Below are 27,478 nucleotides of genomic sequence, written 5' to 3' on the forward strand. Positions count from 1 at the left end.
GGAGTGAGAACTTGTTTAAAAAAACAAAACAAATTTCTCAGAATACAAAACAAAACAAACTACAACCCAAGCTACCCTTCCACTCTCCTCCAAAGAGGTAACACTTGTGCCCCACTAATATCTCACCATTTCCCACTCTCCCACTCAGTCCCTAACTCTTTGTCTTTGTTTATTCTATTTCTTCTGCCTGAAATAGAGCAGGGAAGAGACCTGGGAAACACCCAATTCCAGTAATAACAATAATGAAAACAGTAGCTAACACTGACCCAAGCAACATGCTAAACACTTGAAACGAGTTCTCACTGAATCTTCCCAATCACTCTTTGAGGTGGGTGCTATTACTATCCCCTTATTATACCAATGAGAAAGCTGAGGCACACAGATGACACAGCTGCTCAACACTGGGCTGATCTGACCACACGGCTGTCCTGACTTCAGAACCTCAGTTCTTAACCACTCCACCACACCAAGTGACTCCCGTTTGCCCATTAAGACCCAGCTCAAATGTTTCCTCTTTGGGGGAGCCTTTCCCATTCTCTTCCTCTTCTCTATCCTCTAGGATCCCGTCTTTATCATGGGCAGCCTCATTGTGTGTCTGTCTGTTTACATTACTGGTTGAGTTCCGAAGATAAAAACTAGGTCTTCTTACCTTTTTATTCCCAGCACTATACAATGCTCGACACATTAGATATGTTCAATAAATACTGATGCAGTAAACACATCCTTCCAATCACACTGGACCTAGATTATACCAAGCTCCAATTCAAGTCTACCCAGCATGCCAATGCTCCCAAACACCCTACACAGCGAACCATAACCTCTCCTCCTCTCCCCTCTCTGCCCCAGCACTCTTAGAAAAGGAGAAGGAGCAGGCCTTGCTGGGGTAGCCACTCCCACAACCAGCTGATAGCATTATCACACCAGGGCAGGCCAGGGAGCTGCCGGCCATGGCCCTCCTGATTACAGGAGTAAAGTGCATCCAAGAAGCACTTTCCCTGAGATAGGGACAGAGGGGACATTTGATGTGGGGTTGCCAGATTTAAGGTCTTTGTCACTTAAAATGCAACAGCAGATGATGGACATAAAAATTAAAATGTACATAGTATGACAGAAAATCTGCCACGGCCTTTTTCATAACTCATGAAGAGCCAACAGGCTGAAATGTATACAAGTAACACAGATATGTAAGTTTTACAACCTACTTGCCGTTTTACATAACCACCATGAATCGGATAAATTTTGCTGCAAGTTTTGAGTACTATTCTAGATGCTACAACTGCTCAGCACCTAATGGAGTGGGCTTGGTTTTTCTTTTTTCAGACACTAATGCAGAATGGTTATCTGCTCACAGTATATTCAGATGGAACAAAGTAATTTTTTAAACGGATGAGTCATGAAATCATTATCTTGGTAGTCAATAAATAAGAATGAAGGAAGGTAGTCCCAGACTTGAAATAAGGTTTACTCCTATGAGTGAGGCTAATAAAACCGGCAAGCACATAGTTAATTGTAATACATGCTAAGAGATGATCTGTAATTAGGATGTGGTTCCCAAATGCCAAACTTCAGCACCTGTGATATCTATGGGAAAAAGGACACAATGTAATCAAATGAGACGGCTCTTATTCTGAGACTGTTCATTCTACTTTTTTGTTAAAATTTTTTTTTCTTTGAAATGATGGTAACAAATAGTAAGTTTCAAAAATGCCTTTACTTGGCAAATTTCAAACCAGTAACTCATGATGGATCCCAATGTGCCTTTTTCAATGTTACAGTTCCCTGAAACCGAAGTCTGGGAACCACCATATGAAAGACCTGGGAAACACACAATTCCAATTTGCTTAAGACCCAGTTTTAGAAAGGGATAATTGACATGGAAAGCTAACCAAGCATATCCCCTAATGGACACGAAAAAACAAAAACCTGGCACTTTTAAGATTTTATATACACATCACTAAGATTTCCAATGCACATTCCCATCTTAGAGACGCTAAGAAATCCTGTAGCAAGGAAAGGCCAGTTTAATTCAGTTTAATCAGGAAAGAAACCTCTTTTTTTTTTTTTGGCAGACAAATCTATTAGCACCCCAACAAACAGTGGGAAATGCTGAACTAATCAAATGTACTGAAGTGTGTCTAAAACAGAACATATTACTAGTTGAGAGATGTGCCTTCATGAAACCTGGAAGCTGGAAGACAGCACAGCAGTGTTTTCCATGAGGCTTTTCCAAAAGAGAATACATACTCTGGTAGCTAAAAAGGTGTTTCCCACTTCAGTTTCTCCAATATCTGGGGGAGAAAGTATACACACATATTCATTTCTCAATATAAGTATATCAATAACCGCTTCTCAATATGGATGGTCAATTCGGTTTGATCAGAATGAGATCCCCTGGACGGGGAAGACAACACTCTGGGCATCAAAAATATCCATCTTCTGCATGCTGAAGTGACATATTAACATTTTTTTAAAGTCACTAACACATCTGGTTGATATAACTGAGTGGGACTGATAAATGATCCTTAGACCAGCAAAAGTGGGGATCATATGCTGAAACAGGGCAACTCATGAGGAGCACCTTCTAAATGTTTTGAAACCATGGTAAGACAACCCTCAGTGATCATTAAATCAATTTAGTGGGTTGGAATTAGCTTATTAGGGTTTTGTTCTGTACCACACAAAGTGGACTTAAAAGACTGTATCTGACTACATGCACTTATTATCAGAAAGTAAATGCTTCTGCTTCAGCATAAACATTCATATGGCTATGGGTCTCAACGCAAATTGAATTTTTTATAGTAGAGCCAATCAAAAAGTTTAAAAGCCACTGTTCTAAGCTACCTAATTATCTAACCTCAGTTGATAAATAAGAACCTCTTGGCATTAAAAGAACAGCAATTATTTTCTGTAAGCAGAAGGGTAAAGGAAACAACGGCAACAAGAGGCAACAACAGATCACAAGCTTCGCTGCCCTGGGATCCTGGGTAGGAGCGCACACAATCACCTGCTAGGTCTCTGACCTTATTAAGGCATTAAACGGCATTATTTCTGCTCACCACTATACAGTCTGGTTTTTATAAAGGCACAAATGAATAACCAAAATGCACTTCTAAAGAAAAACAAAAATGTAAGAAGTCATACTGATTAAACAAACAAAAAAACAAGATTGAATAGCTGATACCCCAAACTCTGACAGGGCACTTCACAGAAAAATAAGCTCCTCTATGTCAACTGAAATGAAATTATGTAGCAACCAAAAACCAGCACTTACTCTCTCCAGTGTGAACAAGGTTTGGTTCCAAGCAGGATTCAAGATCATTTCTTTTTCTTTCTTTCTTTTTTTTTTTTTTGAGACAGAGTGTTGCTCTGTTGCCCAGGCTGGATGGAGTGCAATGGCATGATCTCGACTCACTGCAACCTCTGCCTCCCAGGTTCAAGTGATTCTCTTACCTCAGCCTCCCAAGTGGCTGGGATTACAGACACACACCACCATGCCCAGCTAATTTTTTGTATTTTTAGTAGAGACGAGGTTTCACCATGTTGGCCAGGCTGGTCTCAAACGCCTGACCTCAGGTGATCTACCTGCTTCGGCCTCCCCAAGTGCTGGGATTACAGGCATGAGCCACTGTGCGGGGCAGGATTCAAAATCATTTCTATCTTTACTGGTTATCACTTAGACGGTCTAGCTGACAGCTGCAAAGCAGTCTCAATCAATGAGATAATTAAATGAAAGTCTTTGAACCTGCTTTTTATAAACTAAAAAGACCCCCCCGTATTTAGTAAATATGTGTGCTATTGGCCCAGGTCGGCAAAAATTACACAATGAGTGTGACAATCTGGGGCTAAACGGCCTGCATATCACTTGAGAAAAGTGAGATAAGAAAAGTGAGAGACAAGCACAAGATAATTAGCCTGGTGGCACCCTCTCCCACCTCACACCTCCACCACACAGGGAGGCTGGGACACCGACTAAAAGCAATCCTAACTTCATCCCCCAACCTGAAGCCACCACCTCACTGACTCCAGGGAGTGCAAAAGAAATTCACAGACAGGAACAGGAACGCTCCCACCCCTCCTGCTGGATCTGTTTTTAAGTGTAAGCCTCTGCACCAAGCATTTCAAGAAATATGGCACAAACCGGAATGTTTAGGAACTTCTACCAATGTACCACTCTGCTGACTGTAGCCCAAACACTATTTCAAATTTTGGAATCTGTGTACTTTCATAAAAAGTTTGTCTCCTCACATTCAAAATTAGAGATCTGACCCTTCTAATTCTAAAAATTCCACTAGGATAAGCCAACATGTATTCTAAGAAACACTAATCCTGTGAAATGCTCTGCGAAGGTGCTAAAACCATTTTGGGTATTTTCAGAGCGCACACCCGCTGTAAAGTAGCCTGTTTTACTTTGCATAACCCTCCCTGTGCTGTCCAACAGAGTAGCCGCACGTGGCTACTGTGCACTTGCAATGAGACTAGTGCCACTCAAACTGAATTTTTAACTGTATTTTAATCAATTTAAATCTAAAAACTGACACTTATTTCCATTGCTGGAAAACTTTTGTATGTTTGGAAAAACTTGGGTATGTGAATCTACTTTTCTATGAAAAAGTAGTAAGTTTTATGAAATCTAAAAGCAAATCAAGTATTTCCAATGAAAATTTTATGTTTGAACTAATATCTGTTGTAGGCCTAAGATACACACCAGGTTTCAAAGTCTTGGTACAAAAAAAAAAATGTAAAACGTTGCGTTAATATTTTAAAATCAATAGCATGTTGAATTGACAATATTTTACATATATTTAGTTAAATAAAGTCGATATTATTGAAATTAATTTCACTTATTTCCTTTTAATTATTATTTTTTTAATTTTTTGAGACGGAGTCTTGTTCTGTCACCCAGGCTGGAGTTCGGTGGCACCATCTCGGTTCACTGCCACCTCAGCCTCCCAGGTTCAAGCAATTCTCCACCTCAGCCTCCCAAGTAGCTGGGATTACAGGCACCCGCCACCACGCCTGGCTAATTTTTGTATTTTTAGTACAGATGGGGTTTCACCATGTTGGCCAGGATGGTCTTGATCTCCTGAACTCATGATCTGCCCGCCTCGGCCTCCCAAAGTGCTGGGATTACAGGCGTGAGCCACCGTGCCCGGCCTGTTTTTACTTTTTTAATGTGACTCCTGGAAAATTTAAAATAACACACGTGGCTTGCATTCTGTTTCTATTGGGTGGTGCTGGTGCCATCGAATGATTCCCAGACCAGCACTGGAACCACCTCCCAACATCAGGTTCGGGAATGTTGCCATAACCAAATACTTTTCTTTCTGTGCAGCATTTGAACTGCTGATCACACCTGTGATGGAACAGTCCTTCCCTCATCTTCAGTGATGAGGAATGACTGTCCTACAGAGCCACCGTTCTTTTTATCCTTTCCCAGGTTCTCTTTCTCTTCCTGTCCCCAAGGTCTCATTCTCAGTTCTCTTTTCTATTCTTTACACTCCCATGGTGACCTCATCCTCTCCCTTAGCTTCGACTATCACTTCCACGTGGAAGCCTTCCAAGTCTTTATCTCCACTTCTGACCTCCTTCTCAAGCTGCAGATCCACATTGCCAGCTGCCTGCTAACCAGTTCCATTGCCAAGTCCCACCAAATTCTCCAATTCAGTAAGTCTGACCTGGAATGCATCATCTTCCTTTTTGTTGAAGATTCTCATCATTCACCTTAAAAACCTGGTCCCTAGTCCCATGGCTATAGCCTTACAGCAGGACCTTTCATAATAGTCCTTTTATCCCCTAACTGGCCTGCCTGCCTCTCAATTCTTCCTTTAGTCAGTGGCCCCCCACCAAGTCCTCCTCTGCACCTTTGCCATATCAGTATTCTCACTGCACTGCCATCAGATCTTCAACAGGTCCCCGACGTCTACCACGGCAATACAAACCATTCAACAGGCACTCAGCTCCTCTACACATGTGCAACCTCCCCTCAATCCTCCCTGGACACACCTAGCCCTCCTCCACCTTCCTCTAGCTAATACAGCCTGCCCTGAGTCTACTCATCACCATTCTGCCCAATCTGTAGGGTTCCACTCAAATACAAAGTCCTTAAGAAAGCTTTCTCTGATCAACACAGTTAAAATCAGTCTCTCCCCTCCCTTAAACTCCTTTGGTACTTCTAATAATCACTATGGTAATGAGAGTATATGGCCTTATCTTTCCAAAATAGTATCCCCTTAATAGCACTGAACAGCACCTTGCACTGCATAGTACAGGTATGCCATCTTTGGACATCTTAACAAAGAAATCAACTTCAAAAGGAAAATCTTGCCAGGCGCGGTGGCTCACACCTGTAATCCCAGCACTTTGGGAGTCCAAGGCGGGCGGATCACGAGGTAAAGAGATCAAGACCATTTTGGCCAACATGGTGAAACCCCGTCTCTAATAAAATACAAAAATTAGCTGGGCGTGGTGGCGCATGCCTGTAATCCCAGCTACTCGGGACGCTGAGGCAGGAGAATCGCTTGAACCGGGGAGGCGGAGGTTGCAGTGAGCTGAGATTGTGCCACTGCACTCCAGCCTGGCAATGGAGCAAGACTCCGTCTCAAAAAAAAAAAAAAAAAAAGGTAAATTTCAAACTACGGATGACTGGTAAGTCTTTTATCTCCAGACTGGACCTGTAATTACTCCAGCCTTTCACCTGGATATCTCAGGATTCAATGATTCCAAAACTGAATTCATAATCTCAACCCCACATCTGTCCCTCATCTAAATGCACCCTGACTCAATGAATGGTGGCCCCATTCCCGCAAGAAGCCCCGCCAGAGACATAGGTGTTATTTTACATTTCTCCAACCCCGCCTTCTCATACCCAATGACCAACTCCTCTGAAATCTTCCTAAATGCCTCTGGCATTCATTCATTTGTCCCCAGCTCTGTTGTCAGTTCAGGCCACTATTACCTGAGATTACTACAATATCATCTGGTCTTATATGCAACGTCCCAGCCAGTTTCCACAACACACCAGAATCATCTTTCAAAAATCCAATCTGAGCAAGTGACTTTCCCACTTAAAACCCTTCAACTGTTCTCAGGAAAAAGACTTTCAAACATGGCTTATACACTCTTATGCATGTGGTTAAGGCTTAGGTTTTCAGTTTACCTCTTATTTCTCAGATTATTTCTTCCCTTAAGCACACGACACCCCAACCATGTCAAAGTACTCTCTATGCTGTTCCCCAAACATGCCAATGTCCACTAGTGCCCCGTGGTCTTTGCAGAAGCTGTTATCTCTGTAGGTGTCCATCCTTTGTAACCCCCCAACACCCTGAACACCAGCCAGCCCCTTGCATCTATTATCTAACTTCAGCAGTCATGTCTGGAGAAAATCTTCACACTACTGCTAGGCTTGTACTTGTACTTATCAACACCTGGCATGTAAAAGGCACTCAGTAATTATTTGCAGAATGAATGAGTAAACAGATCATTTTCTAGGTTTTTTAAAAAACAAATTCCAAGGTCAATGAATGAAAGCCATTTTTCTGTCACCTATATTAATTCAACAGCATTGTATAAAGTGGGCAGTGGACCTAAATTTTTATTTTACCTATTAAGTCAAAACTGGTGGCTGGGTACGGTGGCTCACGCCTATAAACCCAGCGCTTCGGGAGGCTGAGGCAGGCGAATCACAAGGTCAGGAGTTCAAGATCAGCCTGGCCAACATGCTGAAACACTGTATCTACTAAAATACACAAAAAATTAGCTGAGTATAGTGGTGGGCACCTGTAATCCCAGCTACTCGGGAGACTGAGGCAGAAGAATCCCCTGAACCCAGGAGGCGGAGGTTGCAGTGAGCCAAGATCGCGCCACTGCACTCCAGCCTGGGTGACAGAGTGACTCCATCTCATATTTAAACAAAACAAAACAAAACAAAACAAAACAAAACTAGTAATAATTTGGTCAAATCAACAGAATTTACATGTGTGGGCTCAGAATAATCACGATGAGGGAGAAAACGCTGTATTCAATGTTCTCCTTTGCCTAGTAAACTCTAAGACCTATTCATTTAAAATTGCTGAGAGCTTTCTGATGCAAAGCACAGAATGTATGAAAAACAGCCAAGTAAACGTGGATACAACACAGAGGCACAGCCTGCAGGAAACTGGAGAGTATGAAGAGACGACATCAGACCACAGGAATGTAGGGACTTGAATAAAAAGAAAAGGCTCCGCGCTGCTCCTGTCCTTGTGCAGGCTAAAGCTCTGTGCAATCACTGTGCAGGCTTCATGATCCTGGTAGCCATGAGAAAGAACAGAGCCATTCTGTGGGGCCATAAAAGCCTTTCTGGTTCATTCAACAAAGGGAGATACAGCAAAGGGGAAGGAAACACTTACTAAGCAACAAGACTAGGTGCCCAGCCCTCACATACAGCATTTCCTTTATGCTTCGCAACAATGTTATTATCCCCACTTTGCTGGTGAGGAAATGAGCCTATGGTCGTCACACAGCGAGTCCTGGTGACCTTATACTCACACATTTTCACTCGACATCTACTCCTGCCAAGCCCAGTTCTAGATGTTGGGGATACAACAGTGAGGAAAACAGATAAGGTCTCTGCTCTCAGGAAACCGGATAGTATTGTGGAGAGAGACGTACCATACACAAATAATTTCAGATGGTGATACAGTTTAGTAGCATTAAAAAAGTAAAACTGAAGGATGTGATAAAATAACCAGGAAGGCAATTCTAGGTTGCAAAGTTCTCAGAGATAATTCAAAAGATAATTTTGAAGAGAGAATGCGCAGAGCTAAAGACAATGTTTAATAAAGTGACTATCAAGTCAAACTTTCAATGGAAGTCTCTAAAACTACCAGAAGCAAAAAATTAACTCATTCCCTGATTATCAGAAAAGATAACTAAGGAGTTATCTCGGTCATAACCTAAAGCAGTAAGTTATATAGTTAGTCACCAGATGGCAAAAATTTCCACATGAACCAAACTATCGAAGGCAAGGGGCCAACCAAATTAATTCTTAGATGCCCCAGCAGCTACATCAGTGCATAATAAATTATTGCTGAATAAATATATGACGGAAAGAAGAAAACAATGTTAAGATGTCACTGCCATGAGTTAAATAAATCCCTTTGCTGGCCAAGTGGGTTCAATTCACTCCACCCTACCCCCGACACTAGTCTTAATCACAAGAAGCAGGTGAGGAAAGTGGGATTAGAGTAAATCCATGAACAATACTTACAGAGAAACAATTAGCATATGCTGTCCCTCTCCGCAGCCACCAGACAGAAACAAGTTCCACTTAAAGAAGTCTAATATCCAAATAACTAAAAATTATTAAACGGGGCTTTTTTTCTTTTCTCTTTTTTTTTTTTTTTTTGAGACGGAGTCTGCCTCTATTGCCCAGGATGGAGTACAGTGGCACAATGTCAGCTCTGTGCAACCTCCGACTCCTGGCTTCCGACGATTCTCCTGCCTCAGCCTCCTGAGTAGCTGGGACTACGGGCATACGCCACCACCCCCGGCTAGTTTTTTTGTATTTTTAGTTGAGACAGGGTTTCACCATATTGTCCAGGCTGGTCTCGAACTGCAGACCTCGTGATCCGCCCACCTTGACCTCCCAAAGCGCTGGGATTAGAGGCGTAAGCCACTGCGCCCGGCCAGCTTTCCTTTTTCAGACAGGGTCTCGCTGTTTCCTAGGCTGGAATGCAGTGGCGCAATCTTGGCTCACTGCGGTGTGGACTTGACCGGCTCAAGCTATCCTTTCACCTCTCAGCCTCCTGAGCAGCTGAGACGACAGGCGTGAGCCACCATGCCCAGCTATATTTTTTAAAACATTTCTTGTAGGGACAGGGTTTTGCCATGTTGCCCAGGCTGGTCTTAAACTCCTGAGCTCAAGCAATCAACCTGCCTTGGACTCCCAAAGTGCTGGAATTACAGGCATGAGCCACCACGACTGGCCTATTTGGCTTCTTTGAAAAAAATTTAAAATAAGGACTCTCCTAATGCAGATACTCAGGATACTTCTGTAACCAGGAACTTGCTCTGAATATTGCATGTAAACTGCCAAGTTGTGACGCTCTGTTTACCAATAATGCTGACCTGGTACTCCTTGAGGAAGGGGACAAAGTACATTCATCTATCTGCATTGCCTCAGGGCCGTGTCCAGCTTAAACTGCAGATGATCAATGATTATATGATCTGAGTTATAAAAACTAAAATCCCCCCAAACTTTTCAGTCATGGAGCAGTTGGGTAGGGTGAGGACCACCCTAATTCTTCAGGGTGGTCCTCAAGAGCCAGAGCTGCTCAGCCTGCTCTACAGAACCTGAAGGTCTCATCATCGCACAACACTCTTGCAGTGTCTCTTGTAGAGCTGAAGGGCTGGAGAAGGCTTAGACGTCTCTGCTTCAATGTTCGGAAGTTTATTTTTAAAGGACCATCCGAGTGGCCATACAGAATAACAAATGGCCATTCACAGCTGAAGAGCAGAACTGAGTTTGCACCATATATCAAAGATGCCAAAGCTTCCTTTCTGGCAACCAGATGGAATGCCTGAAAAGCACTTTAAAATTGAGATACCACTTCGGATGAACGCTACCAATTTTTGTGATGTTTCAGTCATGAACCTGTGACATTTTTTTCTGAGACAGAGTAGTGTTATGATATTATCACTAGTTGATCCAGCATTAGGAAATATGGATTGGTTAGGGGGTGGGGAAGTTAATAGGGATTATATTCACTTTCTCCAGTAAGAAACTTCCTCTGCATACACTATCTCATTTTTAAAAAGTAAAAACCACAACGTGCAAGTTCCAATACCCCTGAATATTGCTCTTCATAATATGGGCCACATCTTTAAAGTTTTTAAAGCTTCAATTCACAACACTCACAGAAAGACAACTTCAACAGAATGCACAAATTAAATACTATCCATCTGCACACTTAATTGATTACCCATTTTCATTTCCTTCTGGATGACCATCATGTTGGTGAGCCAGAAGGATTGGTTCTGCAGGATCTGAGATCCAAAATGGCAGTCGAGCTATCAACTCACCAGAGCCATAATGCTTCCCATACGTGAAGCAAGGTCTTATTTATCTCACCTTTTAATTATCTGGGGGAAAAGAAAATCTACAAAAAACATTTCAAAGAATCAAATGGCATTCATTCTATCATTCTCTGTTCTGCCTAAGAGAGCAGGTACCCTGCTCTGGTTCCTCCTCTCTGCAAACTGAATTAACCTGCCATTCATATGTTTACACAGTCCACAAAAACAAGCTAATGGCAAAACATGCAAACCCTAGGTTTTTCTCTCCTCTTTAGTAAGACCAACTTTAGGAAATAGGTGTAAAATGAATCATCTAACAAGCAAAGCCCCCAAAAAGTGCTTTCATTTTCAGAAAAACAACAACAAAAATCAGAGCTCTGATTTTCCTTTAGGTCTACCACAGTGCAACACTTCCTATCACTAAGGTAATTTCTCTATCTTTTCCCTTTAAATTCAAGCCATTAAAAAATTTAGAGACAACTTTGTTCCAGACTACCTCTTTAATGTAATGTTTCCAATCCTTCTTACACAAAAGCTGAGTTTATATCATCAAAAAATTTACAGTGAATCTAAACAGTCACTTCTGTATTTATTACCATTACTAACATAACAACATTAATTTTTTAAAATAATAAAATCCTTGCTTGTTAGAGACAGAGGGCTTTAATTATCTTATGCATTCAAATGGAAAGTCTTTTTGTTAAATTAGCGTGAAAGTCCCTTCATCTACACACAATTGGCCCAAAGAAACAGGCCATTTTCAGCACAAGAGGCCAATCCATTTTAAGAGTGAATAAAGCTTTTGAAAGCACCACACACCCTCTTCCAGACTGTCAAATTTTCAAAATGGTCCAGCATTTTTTCCACTTTATCTTTTTTAACACTTTCAGGCCCAGTAAGCATCTCATAATTAGATTAATTAAAAAGGAAACAACAAAAAACACTGCTCCCTTCTGATCAAAATTATTCCATTTATGCTTAATTAGCTTTAATCCACGTCTACATATTTAATGATGGGGATATGACAATTCAACCTATTTGCATATTTTAAATGCCTTTTCTAAACTCTACTTTGTAACAGATTTAGAAGAACAGTCTCTTTCTCATGCCAATATGCCACAGCATAAATCAGGAGGATACAAATTAGGAAAAAAAGAGAAAAGAAAACAAGGCCTCTCAGAGCCAGGGATGTGCTCAGGGGGGTGGAGTAATTTACCCAGGGGTGGGGGCAATTTACCCGCCACATCACAAACTACAATCCTTTCAGCCCACCAGACCGAGAAGCATTACATCACACTCTCACAATGATAGGGGGAGGAGGCTCTGAGAAAGCAAGTTTTCAGCTTTCTTTCCTCCCTGCTCTCAGGCTTCTAGAATCCTGCATTAGGAGTAATGGAATTTAACTTCAGGCACTGCACAGCTTCAGGGGTTACTAACAATCACATAGACTGCTACTTATACATGTGACCCTAAATGACCACTTCGCAGTGGATACATGGCCGAAACAGGCAACCACACACCCACACGATGAATTTATGCTGAAAAGCCCAGTTATGCATCTGTGTAAAATTAAACAAAAATTTTATTTCGTGAGGAATGAAGAAGGCTAATACACAGGGAGAACTGATAAAGAAATAATTTCTAATCGCGGTGAATAGCTGTTCATATCTTTAAAACACCATGTTTACAACACAGTCCTACCCTTTGGTTGAATCCACGATCAAAATAAAAGCGCATCTGGCTGCACATTTGAGAACACACACAGAGACCCAGTGCAAACGAGCGCGCGCAGAAAGGAGAGGGTGAGCCACATATTGCTTGGGAGGTTTTCAAGCAGGGGAATCTACAAACCCCAAACCTCCTGGTGTTCACCCGCCCCCAACCTGATGTTTAAAATGTATCAGGTCTTACTTTAGGTTTTACATCTCTCTAGGAAGGAGGGCCCAGTTTAAAAAATAAAAAGAGAGAAAAAGGCTTTCCCGTTCTAGGGCTTGCCCTCCCAGATCCTTTGTCGGCCTTAGCAGCCGAAAGAATGCAAACCCATTTATATTTATGCAAATTTTTGCAGCAGATTTAAGGGGGGAGGGAGGAGGTCTGTGTTTTTTAAAAACCTCTTTCTAAATAGCAAATTTCCAATTACTCGCAGCTTCATTTATTGCAAGATAGAAACGATGATGAAAATCTGCATATACATTAAAAGTGCAATTAAATCACTTCAAAATCTAAATATTTTACCACGTCTTTTCCATTTCTAAAATGCCGAACCAAAAGTACATCACGGGTCTGATTTACACAGATCCACGAAATGTCTGAAGCCAGTCTCCATGCTAGACAAATGTCGATTTGCAACACCACCAGTGAAAACGGTTAGACAAGATCCATATAAATCAATTGGTTTAAAAAAATTGAAAATATTTACCAACCTCATAAAGTGCAGCAGTGCTTAAATCCAGCAAATTGAGGCATACAAGGTAGAAATGGAAATGAAAAAAGGTCCAAAAAATGAATTCTTTTTGTCTATCTGTTTTTTTGTATTTTAAATATTCAGAAACCAGCAGAGACTCTGTCGGCCATTTTGGCTTGAACTAACTCTCTCTCACACACTCTCCCTCTTGCTCTCTCTCTCCCCCTCTGTCTCTAAAGGAAGCAGCTTTTTGTGACCTTCAAATAGAGGCAGATCATGTGACTTCGGGTAGGTTTGTCAATCAGGAAAGGGGAGGGAGCTGGAGCTGAGACTGCCTTAAAGGAGAAGCAGTCCTTTTCCACTCACTTTCATTTGTGAAATGCTGTTATCTCATACTCTCCGCCTACAGACATTGCATGTGAAAGTGGCAACAGCATAAGGGTAACAGATGAACAAAACAGAAAAACCTTTATTGGTTTATAGAAATATGCTCAGTTGCTAACGATTCTTACAGCTCCTGGATCTTCTCCTGGCTGGCTTGCTAGTTAATCTCTAGATGTTTGGGCAAGCACAGGCTGGCAAACTGCTCTGTACAAGGGGCTGAAACACAGCTCTACCAAACAAGAGACTTTACTTTTGAAAGACTGAGGTGAAATATAGGGCACCACTGATCTCTAAGAAGCTCCTAAAATGCATAGAAAAAGACTGAAAGAAACACACAAAAGTATAAACTGAGCTGCAATTCAGAAAGGTTAAGTGACTTATCCCAAATTGCACAGCTAAACAGCTGCAGAAGAGGAACTGGTCTCCCAATTCTGAACTCTACACTTACTGTTTTGCCTGTATGTGTGTTCAGTACCTCCTCCCCCAAACCCAAATAAAAACTATGCTTCAACATTGCAAACGGAGTTTCTCTGGGCTAGGGCAGGTCTGAGTCATCTTTAATCCCCTCCCCCACCGCAGGAGGTAGCTCTGCAGCTGAGGGAGACTAGGCATTAAATTAAAACCTACTTGGTTTCCACCACTCCTAATCCCTTCTCCTTCCCATATACATCTCCATTCCTACCCACCTAAGAAACCCAAGCTCGGTTTGCATCTCCAGCCCTGTGGCTCACAGGCTGTGTAACTTCAGTGCTAACAGCAAGTAAGTCAGTCCCTTACCCACCCTCCCACCCTCCCTGGCCTCAGTTTTCTCATTTGTAAGCGAGCGGAGATTGGGCTTTGCTAGATGGTATCTTTGGTTTCTTTCACCTCCGAAACTCTGCACTTGGCTGCTTTCTTTGAATAGTTCCGTTCATTTTTTCCCGGCCATCTCAAAAGTTCGCCTCCACGCTGGGAAGGCTTCTTGACCTTCGCAGTCCAGACCAGGTCCTCCTGTTAACACTCCCATAATATCTTTTACTACTTTAGAGCAATGGTCATAATTGCAATTTAGTATTTACGAAAGAATGTGTTTAACATTAGTCCTCCTCAGTAGACTGTAAACTGTGTAAGGAAAAATATCACGTCTTCATTGCTCTGTGAGGCTCCACACCAAACCCCACGTAGGAGCTAAATAAATGAATAAATCTATGACTTGGACCCTATTCAGAAGGGCTGGGCTGAGTAGGAGGAAACCTGCCACCTGAATATAAACAATTTAGGGGAATGAGGGTCACACAGTTCCCAGAAACTCGCATTCATCTATGTTTTAAGGACAGCTTCAGGAAAGAAAGTAACTAAAATGGTAAAAAGCGCATGAGAGTGCCCTGTGACTATTGACTCCACCTATCTCTATAAGCCAGAAAAGGGAGGATTCCCCAGTGTGCTTCTCCCATAAACTGGGCTGCTGTGCCAGCCAGCAAACAACTGACAGATTCTAGAAACCCGGCTTTCCTTGAAAAGGAACCTATGAATGCCTGTAAAATCCCATACACTTGTTGTCATCCTGGCTTCTGGGTCTATATACAGTCGCCTGCCTTTGCTTTTTCCACTCAGATATGAGGACAGGAAAAGAGCTGTTTCAGGGCAGGCCAAGGCCAATGCCTGGACAATCTGGCAGCCTGAATAGCTGTGGCTTAACAAGCTTCCACTGTCTTTGCGTGGCACTGAGTGGAATAGCCAAGCCCTGCACTTACAGCTGAGATGCAGGAAAAAGCAGGAAACTCCTAGAATGGAAATTCTGATTATTTAGTCTATTTTTATCCTTCCAATACCTTCCAGATGAGTTACTGAAAGTTGTAGCAGGCTCGATTTGTAAAAATGTATGGAGACTGAACATCCACCTTGTTTTAATTTGTGATGGACATGCTTTCTTTATGAAACTGAACTTTGCTAAGTTCCATTCCCCAGTGTAGAATATTATTGTATACAAATGTGTTGCCTTGTAAGTGTTAAACAGCAAACTGTATGAAAAGTTTGGAAACAAACTTTTCCTATATATATATATATTATAATATATATATCATCATATTATTTGAAATTAGAACCAATATTATATTTAAAATGTTTGCACCCGGCCACTGAATACTTTTTCCTTAACCTCCAGATCATCTTTTCTATGCAACACCTCTAAATTCAGTGTAGTTAGTCTAATCGTTTATCTAAAAGAAACAAGTGCAAGGCAGGGCGCGGTGGCTCAAGCCTGTAATCCCAGCACTTTGGGAGGCCGAGACGGGTGGATCACGAGGTCAGGAGATCAAGACCATCCTGGCTAACACGGTGAAACCCCGTCTCTACTAAAAGAAATACAAAAAACTAGCCAGGCAAGGTGGCAGGCGCCTGTAGTCCCAGCTACTCAGGAGGCTGAGGCAGGAGAATGGTGGGAACCCGGGAGGCGGAGCTTGCAGGGAGCTGAGATCCGGCCACTGCACTCCAGCCAGGGCGACAGAGCGAGACTCCGTCTCAAAAAAAAAAAAAAAACAAAAAAAAAAGAAACAAGTGCAATAAATACATTATTTCTTCCTTCTGTTTCCAGGCATAATAGATTCTGTGATAGATTTATTATACTTTTTTCATATTAACAATTAGACAATGTTTTAAAATTATATTATGAGGTAAGGATACAAAGTAATAAAAATTATTATTGATATTTTTATTTATTTATTTTTTTTGAGAGGGAGTCTCGCTCTGTCGCCCAGGCTGGAGTGCAGCCAAAGTTAGAGGACTGCTTGAGCCCAAGAGTTTGAGACCGGGCAACAAACATAGTGAGATCTTGCCTCTACAAAAAAATTTTTTAAATTAGCCAGGCTTGGTGGGGTATGCCTGTGGTCCTAGCTACTCTGGAGGCTGAGGTGGGAGGATCACTTGAGCCTGGGAAGTCAAAGCTGCAGTGAGCTGAGATCACACCACTGTACTCCAGCCTTGGCGACAGATTAAAAAATATATATAATATGATATATATGGTATATATGATATATGTATCTCATGTATCATATATGATATATATACACATTTTGTTTTTGGGCACAGATATAAAGTAACAGCCAAAAAAAAAAGAAAACACAAAAACAGAGTAAACTGAATAAAACCCAAAACTGTATTTTGTTTTAAACAATTAAATAAATGTAGATAATTCTGTCAAAAATCTGATCAATTAAAAGAGAGAAGTCACAAACATTAGGGCTGAGAAGAGGATATCATAACTGCAGATTTAGAGAAAATCTTTTAAATCATGCTAGAATTATATGTAACTTTACGTAAATAAACTTGAAGATTAAATAAGATGGATGATAGTCAAAGAAAACAGAAGTTACCAAAATCAACTCAAGAAAAATTAGGGGAGCAACAACCCATAGCAGAAATCTCTAAGATCTTCAAAGAATGAGCCACTAAAACAACAGCAAGCCCAATTTTCTAGGTGAATGCCATCTAACTCTTATTGAACAGATAATTTCCATGTTATCCCTACTGTTCCAGGAGGCATAAGAATAAAAGGAAAAGCTTCCTACTTTTTTCCATGAGGCTAACATATTCCTGATATGCATTTGGACTAAGATGGTACAAAAAATAAAACTAATGTTCACTGGTGAAGACAGAGCAAAAATACTAAGTAAAATATTTTCAGATAGAACTGAGTAGTTTTAAGAGAATAATTCATTATGACCACGTAGGCTTTACACCAACACTACTACACCAACAATACAAGGATGGTTAAATTACAACCATACAAGGACAGTTAAACTAGCTATTAACATTAATCTTCATTTGTTCAATAAATATGTACTAAGTACTTTCCCCATCAGACTCTGTGCTAAGTGCTAGGGATGCAGCAGTGAAGCAAAAGGTTCTCGTCTATATGGAGCTGACATCCTCACAGGAGAAGGAACTCAGTGAGAAGAGAATAAGCAGTTTGATAGGATATAGAATAACTGAGAGAGGCTCACTTTAGATAAGGTGCACAGGGAAAGCTTTTCTCAGGAGCGACATTTAAGCTGAGTTGAAAAGCAAATGTTTAGGCTGGGCGCGGTGGCTCACGCCTGTAATCCCAGAACTTTGAGAGGCCAAGACAGGCGGACCTCTTGAGGTCGGGAGTTCGAGGCCAGCCTGGCCAATATGGTGAAACCCCATCTCTACTAAAAATTTTAAAAAAATAAAAAATAAAAAATTAGCCAGGCATGGTGGCATGCCTGTAATCCCAGCCACTCGGAAGGCTGAGGTGTGAGAATCACCTGAACCCAGGAGGCAGAGGTTGCAGTGAGCTGAGATCGCACTACTGCACTCCAGCCTGGGTAACAGAGAGAGACTCCATCTAAAAAAAAAAAAAAAGAAAAGAAAAGAAAAGCAAATGTTTGAGTGGTCAATGAACAAGAGAAATGATCAGGAGGCTAGGACCTGTGAGCAGGGGATAGAGTCATGAAACGAATCTCAAGAGGTAGGAAGAGCTAGATCATACTGAGTCCTTCAGTCCACAGTAAAGATTTCACTTTTGGAATAGTGGAAAGTCACAGAAGAGCTTTCAGCAGGTCAACGAACAGCGCCATTTTATCCATTAGTTGCTTTCCACTGAATGCCTAGGGTCTATAAGCTTTTCAGAGACTTAGAAAAATGTTTGGGATCTAAAAAAAAAATACAAGTTCAAAATACAAACAAAAAATTGTAACCAAAAAAATTAATAAATGCTTAAATGTCCTTTAAATATAACCACTCAGCAGTCCCATTCATTGTTAAATTTAGCATTTATGGCCAGGCGTGGTGGCTCACACCTGTAATCCCAGCATTTGGTAGGCCGAGACAGGTGGATCACAAGGTCAGGAGATCAAAACCACGCTGGCTAACATGGTGAAACCCTGTCTCTACTAAAAATACAATACATTAGCCGGGAATGGTGGCATGCACCTACAATCTCAGCTACTCGGGAGGCTGAGGCAGGAGAATCGCTTGAATCGCAAAGCAGAGATTGCAGTGAGCCGAGATCGTGCCACTGCACTCCAGCCTAACCCTAACCCTAACCTAAACATATAAACATACATATAGGTATATATGTGTATATATACACATAGGTGTAGATGTATATATACATATACAGGTGTATGTGTCATATATAGGTATATATGTATATTTTTGTTTATATATATGTATGCATAGGAATTTTTGCAAAGAGAATTGTTTTTGTTTTGTTTCATTTAATTTAGGAGCGCTAAATAATTAAACATGAGGCCAAAGTACATAAGAAAGTGGCAGTCTTTTATTGCAAATATGCACACACTCTCAGGCGAAGTTCTCTGGTCCTCAGGTGTGGGGGGCCAGGGAAGTCGGGCCGGCGCTCTAGGGTGAGGTTCCCCGGTCCACGAATGTGCCGAGGAAGTCACACCGGCGCTTACGGGCAGCGGACTTCTATGCCTGGAGCTGGAGGGGGAGGAGTTTGGGGCGTGTGTGTAGGAGTGGCTTCTTGAATTTCGGTGTCCTCGGCTTGACGTCACTCTGCGCATGCTCAGTTGATTTGGTTCTTTTCCCGGGCGCGGGAATTTTTCCCCGGCACGGGAAAATCTGTGATGAAGAACCCGGAAACAACAGGGACTGCTCCATCTTGTTCACCTTCCTCCATCTTGTCCCTTCCCCCTCACCCAAACAGTTTTCAAATGTGATGAACATTTTATATAACACATATACATGTATGTATGTTTATGTATGTATAGGAATATATATATATATATATATATTTTTTTTTTTTTACCCCCTTGAGATAGGGTCTCGCCGTGTTGCCCAGGCTAGAATGCAGTAACACAAACATGGCTCACCACAGCTTCAACCTTTTGGGCTCAAGCGATTCTCCTGCCTCAGCCTCCCAAGTAGCTGAGATCAGAGGTGTGTGCCACCATGCACAGATACTTTTTCAATTTTTTGTAGACGGGGTTTCACCATGTTGCTCAGGCTGATCTCCAGCTTCTGGGCTCAAGCAATCCTCCTGCCTCAAACTCCCAAAGTGCTGGGATTATAGGCCTAAGTCACCATGCCCAGCCCCTAAATATGTTACCTGTTAAGAAGTCTGAGTTTTTTTTTTTTTTTTTTGAGACAGAGTCTCGCTCTGTAGCCCAGGCTGGAGTGCAGTGATGCCATTTCTGCTCACTGCAAGCTCTGCCTCCCAGGTTCACGCCATTCTCCTGCCTCAGCCTCCCAAGTAGCTGGGACTACAGGCGCCCACAACCACGCCCGGCTAATTTTTTGTATTTTTAGTAGAGACAGGGTTTCACTGTGTTAGCCAGGATGGTCTCGATCTCCTGACCTCATGATCCACCCGCCTTGGCCTCCCAAAGTGCTGGGATTATAGGCGTGAGCCACTGCGCCCAGCCTAGAAGTCTGAGATACTTATGAATTAAATTAGTTACTTGTAGCCGAAGAATTTCAGAAGCAGAATTATGAAAAATTCTTTTAAAATGTGACAGCAAAAAAAAAAAAAATAGATAAATCCACATATTTAATATGGAATATGTCTACATATTTAATACGGTTGTGAGTACCTTTTAATTTTTCCTATAAACATGAGATGAAGACTTCAAAACCTCCTAATATGAGTATGCTAAGGACCCTTGGAGGTCTTAAAACCACTTTGGTAGAGACACAATCAGATTTGTGTTTCCAGAAGCTCTTCCTGGTTTCTGTATGGAGAATATACTACCAAAGATCAAGAGAAGTAGGAAGAAAAGTCAGAAAGCCACCGTGGTCGTCTAGGTGAGAGAGGGTGGGTAGACAGAGCCAGCTGGGCAGTGGAGGTGGAGAAAAGTATGTAAGTACGCAGTATATTTTGAAGGCAGAAGTGATTCTACTGTAAGATAATTGGTACTTGTTAAGTATGTAATCTTGTGACCATGAACTATCATAAGGCCAATCAATTCATTCAAAAATAAGACTCCAGGCTGGGTGTGGTGGCTCACGCCTGTGATCTCAGCACTTTGGGAGGCCAAGGTGGGTGGATCATGAGGTCAGGAGATCGAGACCATCCTGGCTAACATGGTGAAACCTCATCTCTACTAAAAATACAAAAATTAGTTGGGTGTGGTGGTACGTGCCTGTAATCCCAACTACTTGGGAGGCTGAGGGAGGAGAATAGCTTGAACCCGGGAGGCAGACTGCAGTAACCCGGGATTGCGCCACTGCACTTTAGTCTGGCGACACAGCAAGACTCCGTCTCCAAAAAAAAAAAAAAAAGAAGACTCCAAACTCTGGACTCACCATTCATTCACAAAGTCAACAATCCTTATTTGTGGCACAACAATCCTTATTTGTATGCCAGGACTAGACCAGGGGCATACAAAAATGATTAATAACACTTCAAAGGACAGAGAAGCATTTTAATCCATAATTAAAATATAGCAAAGTATCATAATGAAAGTATAAATAGAGATATAACATGGCTGTGCTGTGGCAATAAAAAGGGTAACTGCTGGGAGAACAAGAAAAGATTTCACAGGGAAGGAGGTGAGAGTTTGAACTGAGTCTCAAAGAATGAGTAGGAGTTTGCCATGTAGAGAACCTAGGAAAGGCAAAGGCTTTTCCAAGTTTTATCAACTTCGGTACTACCAAACCAGGACAAGGAGGTAGGCTGACAAGAAAAAATGTCAATGGGAGAGCTAAGCATTTCTGCTATTCTTACTCCCAACAAAGTCAGAAGATAGAAATAATAGCCAAACTATGTTAGATCTCCAATGCAACCTAAATCCAACAATCTCTGGATTCAGTTACAAAATAGAATGTTCTATTTAAGTTAGAATGCTAGCAGGTCTTTTAGGGAACAGTTTTTCTCAAATTCCTTAGAATCGAACCTCAAAAGTTAAATCTGCATTTGGAGGAAGCCTTTCTTGACACTCCAGGCTGTGAGTCCAGTACTCCCATCTGTGTTCCAAGGCACCTCGTACATACCTCCAAAGCAGCACCTTCATAGCCTATTATGGTTAACCACTTACTTGGCGTTTCCCCCTCTAAGCAATGAACCTTAAGAGGGCAGGGTATGTAGCTTTTATTTCTGGGTCTAGCGCAGAAGAGAAATTCAATTAATATTGCTGAATGAATGAACAAATAAGCAAAGGAATGAATGGATGAATACTATGAGCCTAGGTACTTTTAGGCTGTAAAGGAAGACAACACGTATCCTACAGTTCAAAGATAAGACATATGCATGAGGCAGTCAACAAAAAAGTGTAAGATAAAATTATTAACTGCATGGTTGTGCTCTAAGAGAGATGAATTTGAAAATGGAGGCACTACAGCTTAGATCAGTTGGGTGTCAGCAGATAGATAGGACCAGAATGGTTGAAACAGATTTGCTTTGCTCTGAAGCTAATTTAAGCTGCAGGCCCCTCAATTTCATGGGCTCCTCCTAAAGCTCTAGGAGGGATCCTAACAAAGTGCCCAATTATCCCTTATTTTTTGGTTACTGTTTTTTGTTTTTGGAGACAAGGTCTCGCTCTGTTGCCCCGGCTAGAGGGCAGTGGCACAATCATGGCTCACTACAGCCTCAAACTGCCAGGTTCAAGCAGTCCTCCTGTCTCAAACTCAGCCTCCCAAGTAGCTAGGACTACAGGCATCCACCACCATGATGAGCTTTTTTTTTTTTTGGTAGCAATGGGGATCTCACCATGTTGCCCATGCTGGTCTCGAATTTTGGGCTCAAATAACCCTCCCACCTTGGCCTCCAAAGTGCTGGGATTGAGCCATGGCACGTGGCCCAAAAATTTTTACTGTGGTAAAAAAAAATTAAAAAACACATAAAATCGATCATCTTAACCATTTTTAAGTGTATAGTTCAGTAGCGTTATGTATATTCACTCTGCTGTGCAACAGATCTCCAAAACTTTTACATCTTGCAAATCTGAAATTCTGTGCACATTAAACAACAACTTCATTTTTACCCCTTCCCTCAGCCCCTGGCAACCACCATTCTACTTTCTGTCTCTAAACTGACTGCTCTAAGTACCTTGGATAAATGGAATTATATATTAATAGTATTTGTCCTTCCATACCAGCTTTCTTGCCAGTATGGTTCCCTTTGTGTCAGTGGACTTAAGAGTGACTTCAGCCATTCTGGAGATCCCCTAAGGAGACCTTAAGTTGAGGATACCTTTGTTTTGGGTTCAATGGAATAAACTAAATGTATGTGGCTTTCATGAACCTGTGTATGGCTGAGATAATGTTAACCATCAATGTACAAAGAGCTGTTAATAGGTGAACTCACTCTGTATCACGACAGAAATATGCAGGGCCAAATTATGTTGTGATATACATATGTCAATTCAAAGGCTATTTCAGATTAGCCAATGTACAAGAAACAGTGAAGCCCGGCAATTTCATAGTGCATATATAAAAGATACTCAATAGAGGTTTTCCCAAAATTGCTAACAATTTTTTTTTTTTTTTTTTTTTTTGTGACAAAGTCTTACTCTGTTGCCCAGGCTGGAGTGTGGTGACACGACCTCAGCTCACTGCATCCTCCACTTCCCTGGTTCAAGCGATTCTCCTGCCTTAGCCTCCTGAGTAGCTGGGATTACATATGTGTGCTACCATGCTCAGCTAATTTTTGGATTTTTAGTAGAGACAGGGTTTTATCATGTTGGCCAGGCTGGTCTCAAACTCCTGACCTTGTGATCTGCCCACTTCGGCCTCCCAGAGTGCTGGGATTACAGGCATGAGCCACCGTGCCCTGCCAACAATTTTACACATTTATATAATGTTACCAGTAACCAGTTGTGAGGCTGAATGGAACTTATCTAATTAATCACAAAAAAACACATTTTGGTAAACCATGCTATAGGAAGCACTGAATTATTTACCTATTCTCTTTTTAGAAAATATCACAGAATAGGGAGGGATGATCAAAGAGTATAGCACAGCCAAAAAATGTAGGTAAAAACGTTTCACAGCCATGTGTTAGGCAACCAATTAATACAAATATTACATTGTTTTTCTGAATTTTTGGTATTTAATTTTTTTAAGTTGCCATTTTTGTGATTTATCTCCTCTTTGTAAATATTCACTTTTGAACCTAGTTTTGTCTTTGAAATTAATTTGCTTTTTCTTAAAGAGTATTCCCACAAAAGTCAGATTTGCAGCTAGTCAGAAAGAAGGATTTCTTTGCCTGCCCAGAGGCATGTAAGGCAGAAGGAAACCAGACTTTCGTGGAAGACCTTCAGCAGGGCCCCTGGCAGGAGCAGAAGTTCCTTTGAAAATATGCATAGATAGGCTAATAGCATCTTAGGGAGGCCCTTGGAAGCAAAGAAAAGGTTCAGGCTTGGTTGGAAAGGCATTTTCTGAAAGAAAACAAACAAACAAACAAACAAACAATAACTGATAACTGGCTGATACAGTTTGGCTGTGTCCCCACCCAAATCTCATCTTGTAGTTCCTATAATCCCCATGTGTTGTGGGAGGGACCCAGTGGGAGGTAACTGAATCATGGGGGTGGTTACCCTCCTGCTGTTCTTGTGATAGTGAGTTCTCACGAGATGTGATGGTTATAGAAGGGGCTTTTCCCCCATTGCTCAGCACTTCTCCTTTCTGCCGCCAAATGAAGAAGGACATGTTTGCTTTCCCTTACGCCATGGCTGGAAGTTTCCTGAGGCCTCCCCAGCTATGTGGATGTGTGAATCAATTAAACCTCTTTCCTTTATAAATTACGCAGTCTCAGGAAGTTCTTTATTTTATTTATTGATTGATTGATTTTTGAGACGGAGTCTCACTCTGTCGCCCAGGCTGGAATGCAGTGGTGCGATCTTGGCTCACTGCAAGCTCTGCCTCCTGGGTTCACGCCAGTCTCCTGCCTCAGCCTCCCGAGTAGTTGGGACTACAGGCGCCCGCCACCACACCCGGATAATTTTTTGGTTTTTAGTAGAGACGGGGTTTCATCGTGTTAGCCAGGATGGTCTTAAGTAGGATGCTTAAGGAGAACAGTGATAAAATCAGGTCTGTTGGAACATATTCAAGAAAAAACTGAATCTAAAGTTGATGACTGGGCATGGTGGCTCATGCCTGTAATACAAGCACTTTGGGAGGCTGAGGTGGGAGAACTGCTTGAGCCCAGGAATTCAAGACCAGCCTGGCAACATAGTCAGGCCTTGTTTCTACTAAAAACAAAAAAAAATTAGCCAGGCATGGTTGTGTGTGCCTGTAGTACTAGCTACTCCAGAGGCTAACGTGGGAGGATCGCTTGAGTCTAGGAGGTGGAGGCTGCAATAAGCCATGACCATGCCACTGTACTCCAACCTGGGTGACAGTGAGAGACCCTGTCTCAAAAACAATTTTTTTTGGTTGAGGCTGCAGTGAGCCCAGATTGCACCATTGCACTGCCTGGGTGACAAAGTGAGACCCTGTCTCAAGAAAAAAAAAAAGGTGGGTGGGGTGGGTGCAGTGACTCACACCTGTAATCCCAGCACTTTGAGAGGCTGAGGTGGACGGATCATCGGAGGTCAGGAGTTTGAGACCAGCCTGGCCAACACGCTGAAACTCTGTCTCTACTAAAAATACAAAAATTAGCCAGGTGTGGTGGTGGGCTTCTGTAATCTCAGCTACTTGGGAGGCTGAGGCAGGAGAATAGCTTGAACCTGGGAGGCGGAGGTTGCAGTGAGTGAGCCAAGATCGTGTCACTGCACTCCAGCCTGGGTAGAGTGAGATTCCACTTCAGGAAACGGACAGTTTCGCTCTTGAGACAGTTTCGCTGTTGTTGATCAGGCTGGAATGCAATGGCGTGATCTCAGCTCATGACAACCTCCGCCTTCCAGGTTCAAGTGATTCTCCTGCCTCAGTCTCCCTAGTAGCTGGGATTACAGGCATGTGCCACCATGCCCAGCTAATTTTGTATTTGTAGTAGAGACAGGGTTTCTCCATGTTGGTCAGGCTGGTCTTAGACTCCCAACCTCAGGTGATCTGCCTGCCTCTGCCTCCCAAAGTGCTGGGGTTACAGGCATGAGCCCCCATGCCTGGCCAAAAAATAATAATAATAATTTAAAAAGAAAAAGGTGTAACAATGTTAACAATGCCTTTTTTTTTTTTTTTTTTTTTGAAACGGAGTCTTGCTCTGTCACCCAGGCTGGAGTGCAGTGGTTGGATCTCAGCTCACTGCAAGCTCCGCCTCCTGGGTTTAAGCCATTCTCCTGCCTCAGCCTCCCAAGTAGCTGGGACTACAGGCACCTGCCACCTCGCCCGGCTAGTTTTTTGTATTTTTTAGTAGAGACAGGGTTTCACCATGTTAGCCAGGATGGTCTCGATCTCCTGACCTCGTGATCCGCCTGTCTCAGCCTCCCAAAGTGCTGGGATTACAGGCTTGAGCTACCACGCCTGGCAACCCTTTTTTTTTTTTTTTTTTTTTTAAGGCAGAGTCTCAATCTGTCGCCCAGGCTAGACTGCAGTGCTGTGGTCTTTGCTTACTGCAACCTCTGCCTCCCAGGTTCAAGTGACTCTCCTGCCTCAGCCTCCTGAGTAGCTGGGATTACAGGAGCCCACCACCACACCTAGCTAATTTTTGTATTTTTTTTCCTTTTTAGTAGAGATGGGGTTTCACCATGCTAGTCAGGCTAGTCTTGAACTCCTGACCTCAAGTGATCCACCTGCCTGGGCCTCCCAAAGTGCTTCAATGTACTTTTCTTCTGCTGATAACAGATAAAATATTCTGGAATTAGGCTTTTTAATAACACCACCTCAGATTTCAAAGTGAGTGTATAGAAGAGGGATTGTTGACAGTCGATGGGAACTTATTCATTCAACATATATTTATAGATGCTTTTTGTGCCAGGCACTTCTCTAGGCAGTGACCAAGACAACAGAAATCCATCCTCATGGAGCCAAAGATCTAGCATAAAGCTTTAACCCGATCTTTTCTGCCTTGAGCCTCCCCTCCCCTCTTATTTATGAAATAAAATACAATAAATAAATAAAATTGTGAAACACATATCTATTAAAGTTACCCTTTTCTTTTCTTTTTCTTTTTTTTTTTTTTGAGACGGAGTCTTTTTTTTTTTTTTTTGAGACAGAGTCTCGCTCTGTCACCCAGGCTGGAGTACAGTGGCCGGATCTCAGCTCACTGCAAGCTCTGTCTCCCAGGTTTATGCCATTCTCCTGCCTCAGCCTCCCGAGTAGCTGGGACTACAGGCGCCCGCCACCTCGCCCGGCTAGTTTTTTTTGTATTTTTAGTAGAGACGGGGTTTCACCATGTTAGCCAGGATGGTCTCGATCTCCTGACCTCGTGATCCGCCCGTCTCGGTCTCCCAAAGTGCTGGGATTACAGGCTTGAGCCACCGCGCCCGGCCTTTGAGACGGAGTCTTGCTCTGTCCCCCTGGCTGGAGTGCAGTGGCGCGATCTCGGCTCACTGCAAGCTCCGCCTCCTGGGTTCACGCCATTCTCCTGCCTCAGCCTCCTGAGTAGCTGGGACTACAGGCGCCCGCCATCACGCCCGGCTAGTTTTTTAAATATTTTTTAGTAGAGACGGGGTTTCACCGTATTAGCCAGGATGGTCTCCATCTCCTGACCTCGTGATCCACCCGTCTCGGCCTCCCAAAGTGCTGGGATTACAGGCTTGAGCCACCGCGCCCGGCCTCCCTTTTCTTTTCTTTTCT

The 27,478-nt window shown here is 42.4% G+C and overlaps 1 protein-coding gene across 5 annotated transcripts in view; it reads right to left on the reverse strand.

Annotated features, from left to right (window-relative positions):
• The window catches only part of TNRC6B (trinucleotide repeat containing 6B), a 302,194-nt gene that overhangs the window by 147,189 nt on the left and 127,527 nt on the right, over positions 1 to 27,478 (reverse strand). For 2 of the 5 annotated variants that reach the window (XM_025398887.1, XM_025398886.1), the window contains exon 1: positions 13,479 to 13,694. The exons of the other annotated variants lie outside the window; for them this stretch is intronic. In XM_025398887.1, the coding sequence (XP_025254672.1) occupies positions 13,479 to 13,483 (5 nt within the window). In that variant the 5' untranslated portion in view covers positions 13,484 to 13,694. Of the gene's footprint in view, positions 1 to 13,478; positions 13,695 to 27,478 lie in introns of those variants that run through there. 5 annotated transcript variants of the gene reach the window in all.

Source organism: Theropithecus gelada, chromosome 10, assembly GCF_003255815.1.
Source record: "Theropithecus gelada isolate Dixy chromosome 10, Tgel_1.0, whole genome shotgun sequence".
NCBI classification, from domain to species: domain Eukaryota; kingdom Metazoa; phylum Chordata; class Mammalia; order Primates; family Cercopithecidae; genus Theropithecus; species Theropithecus gelada.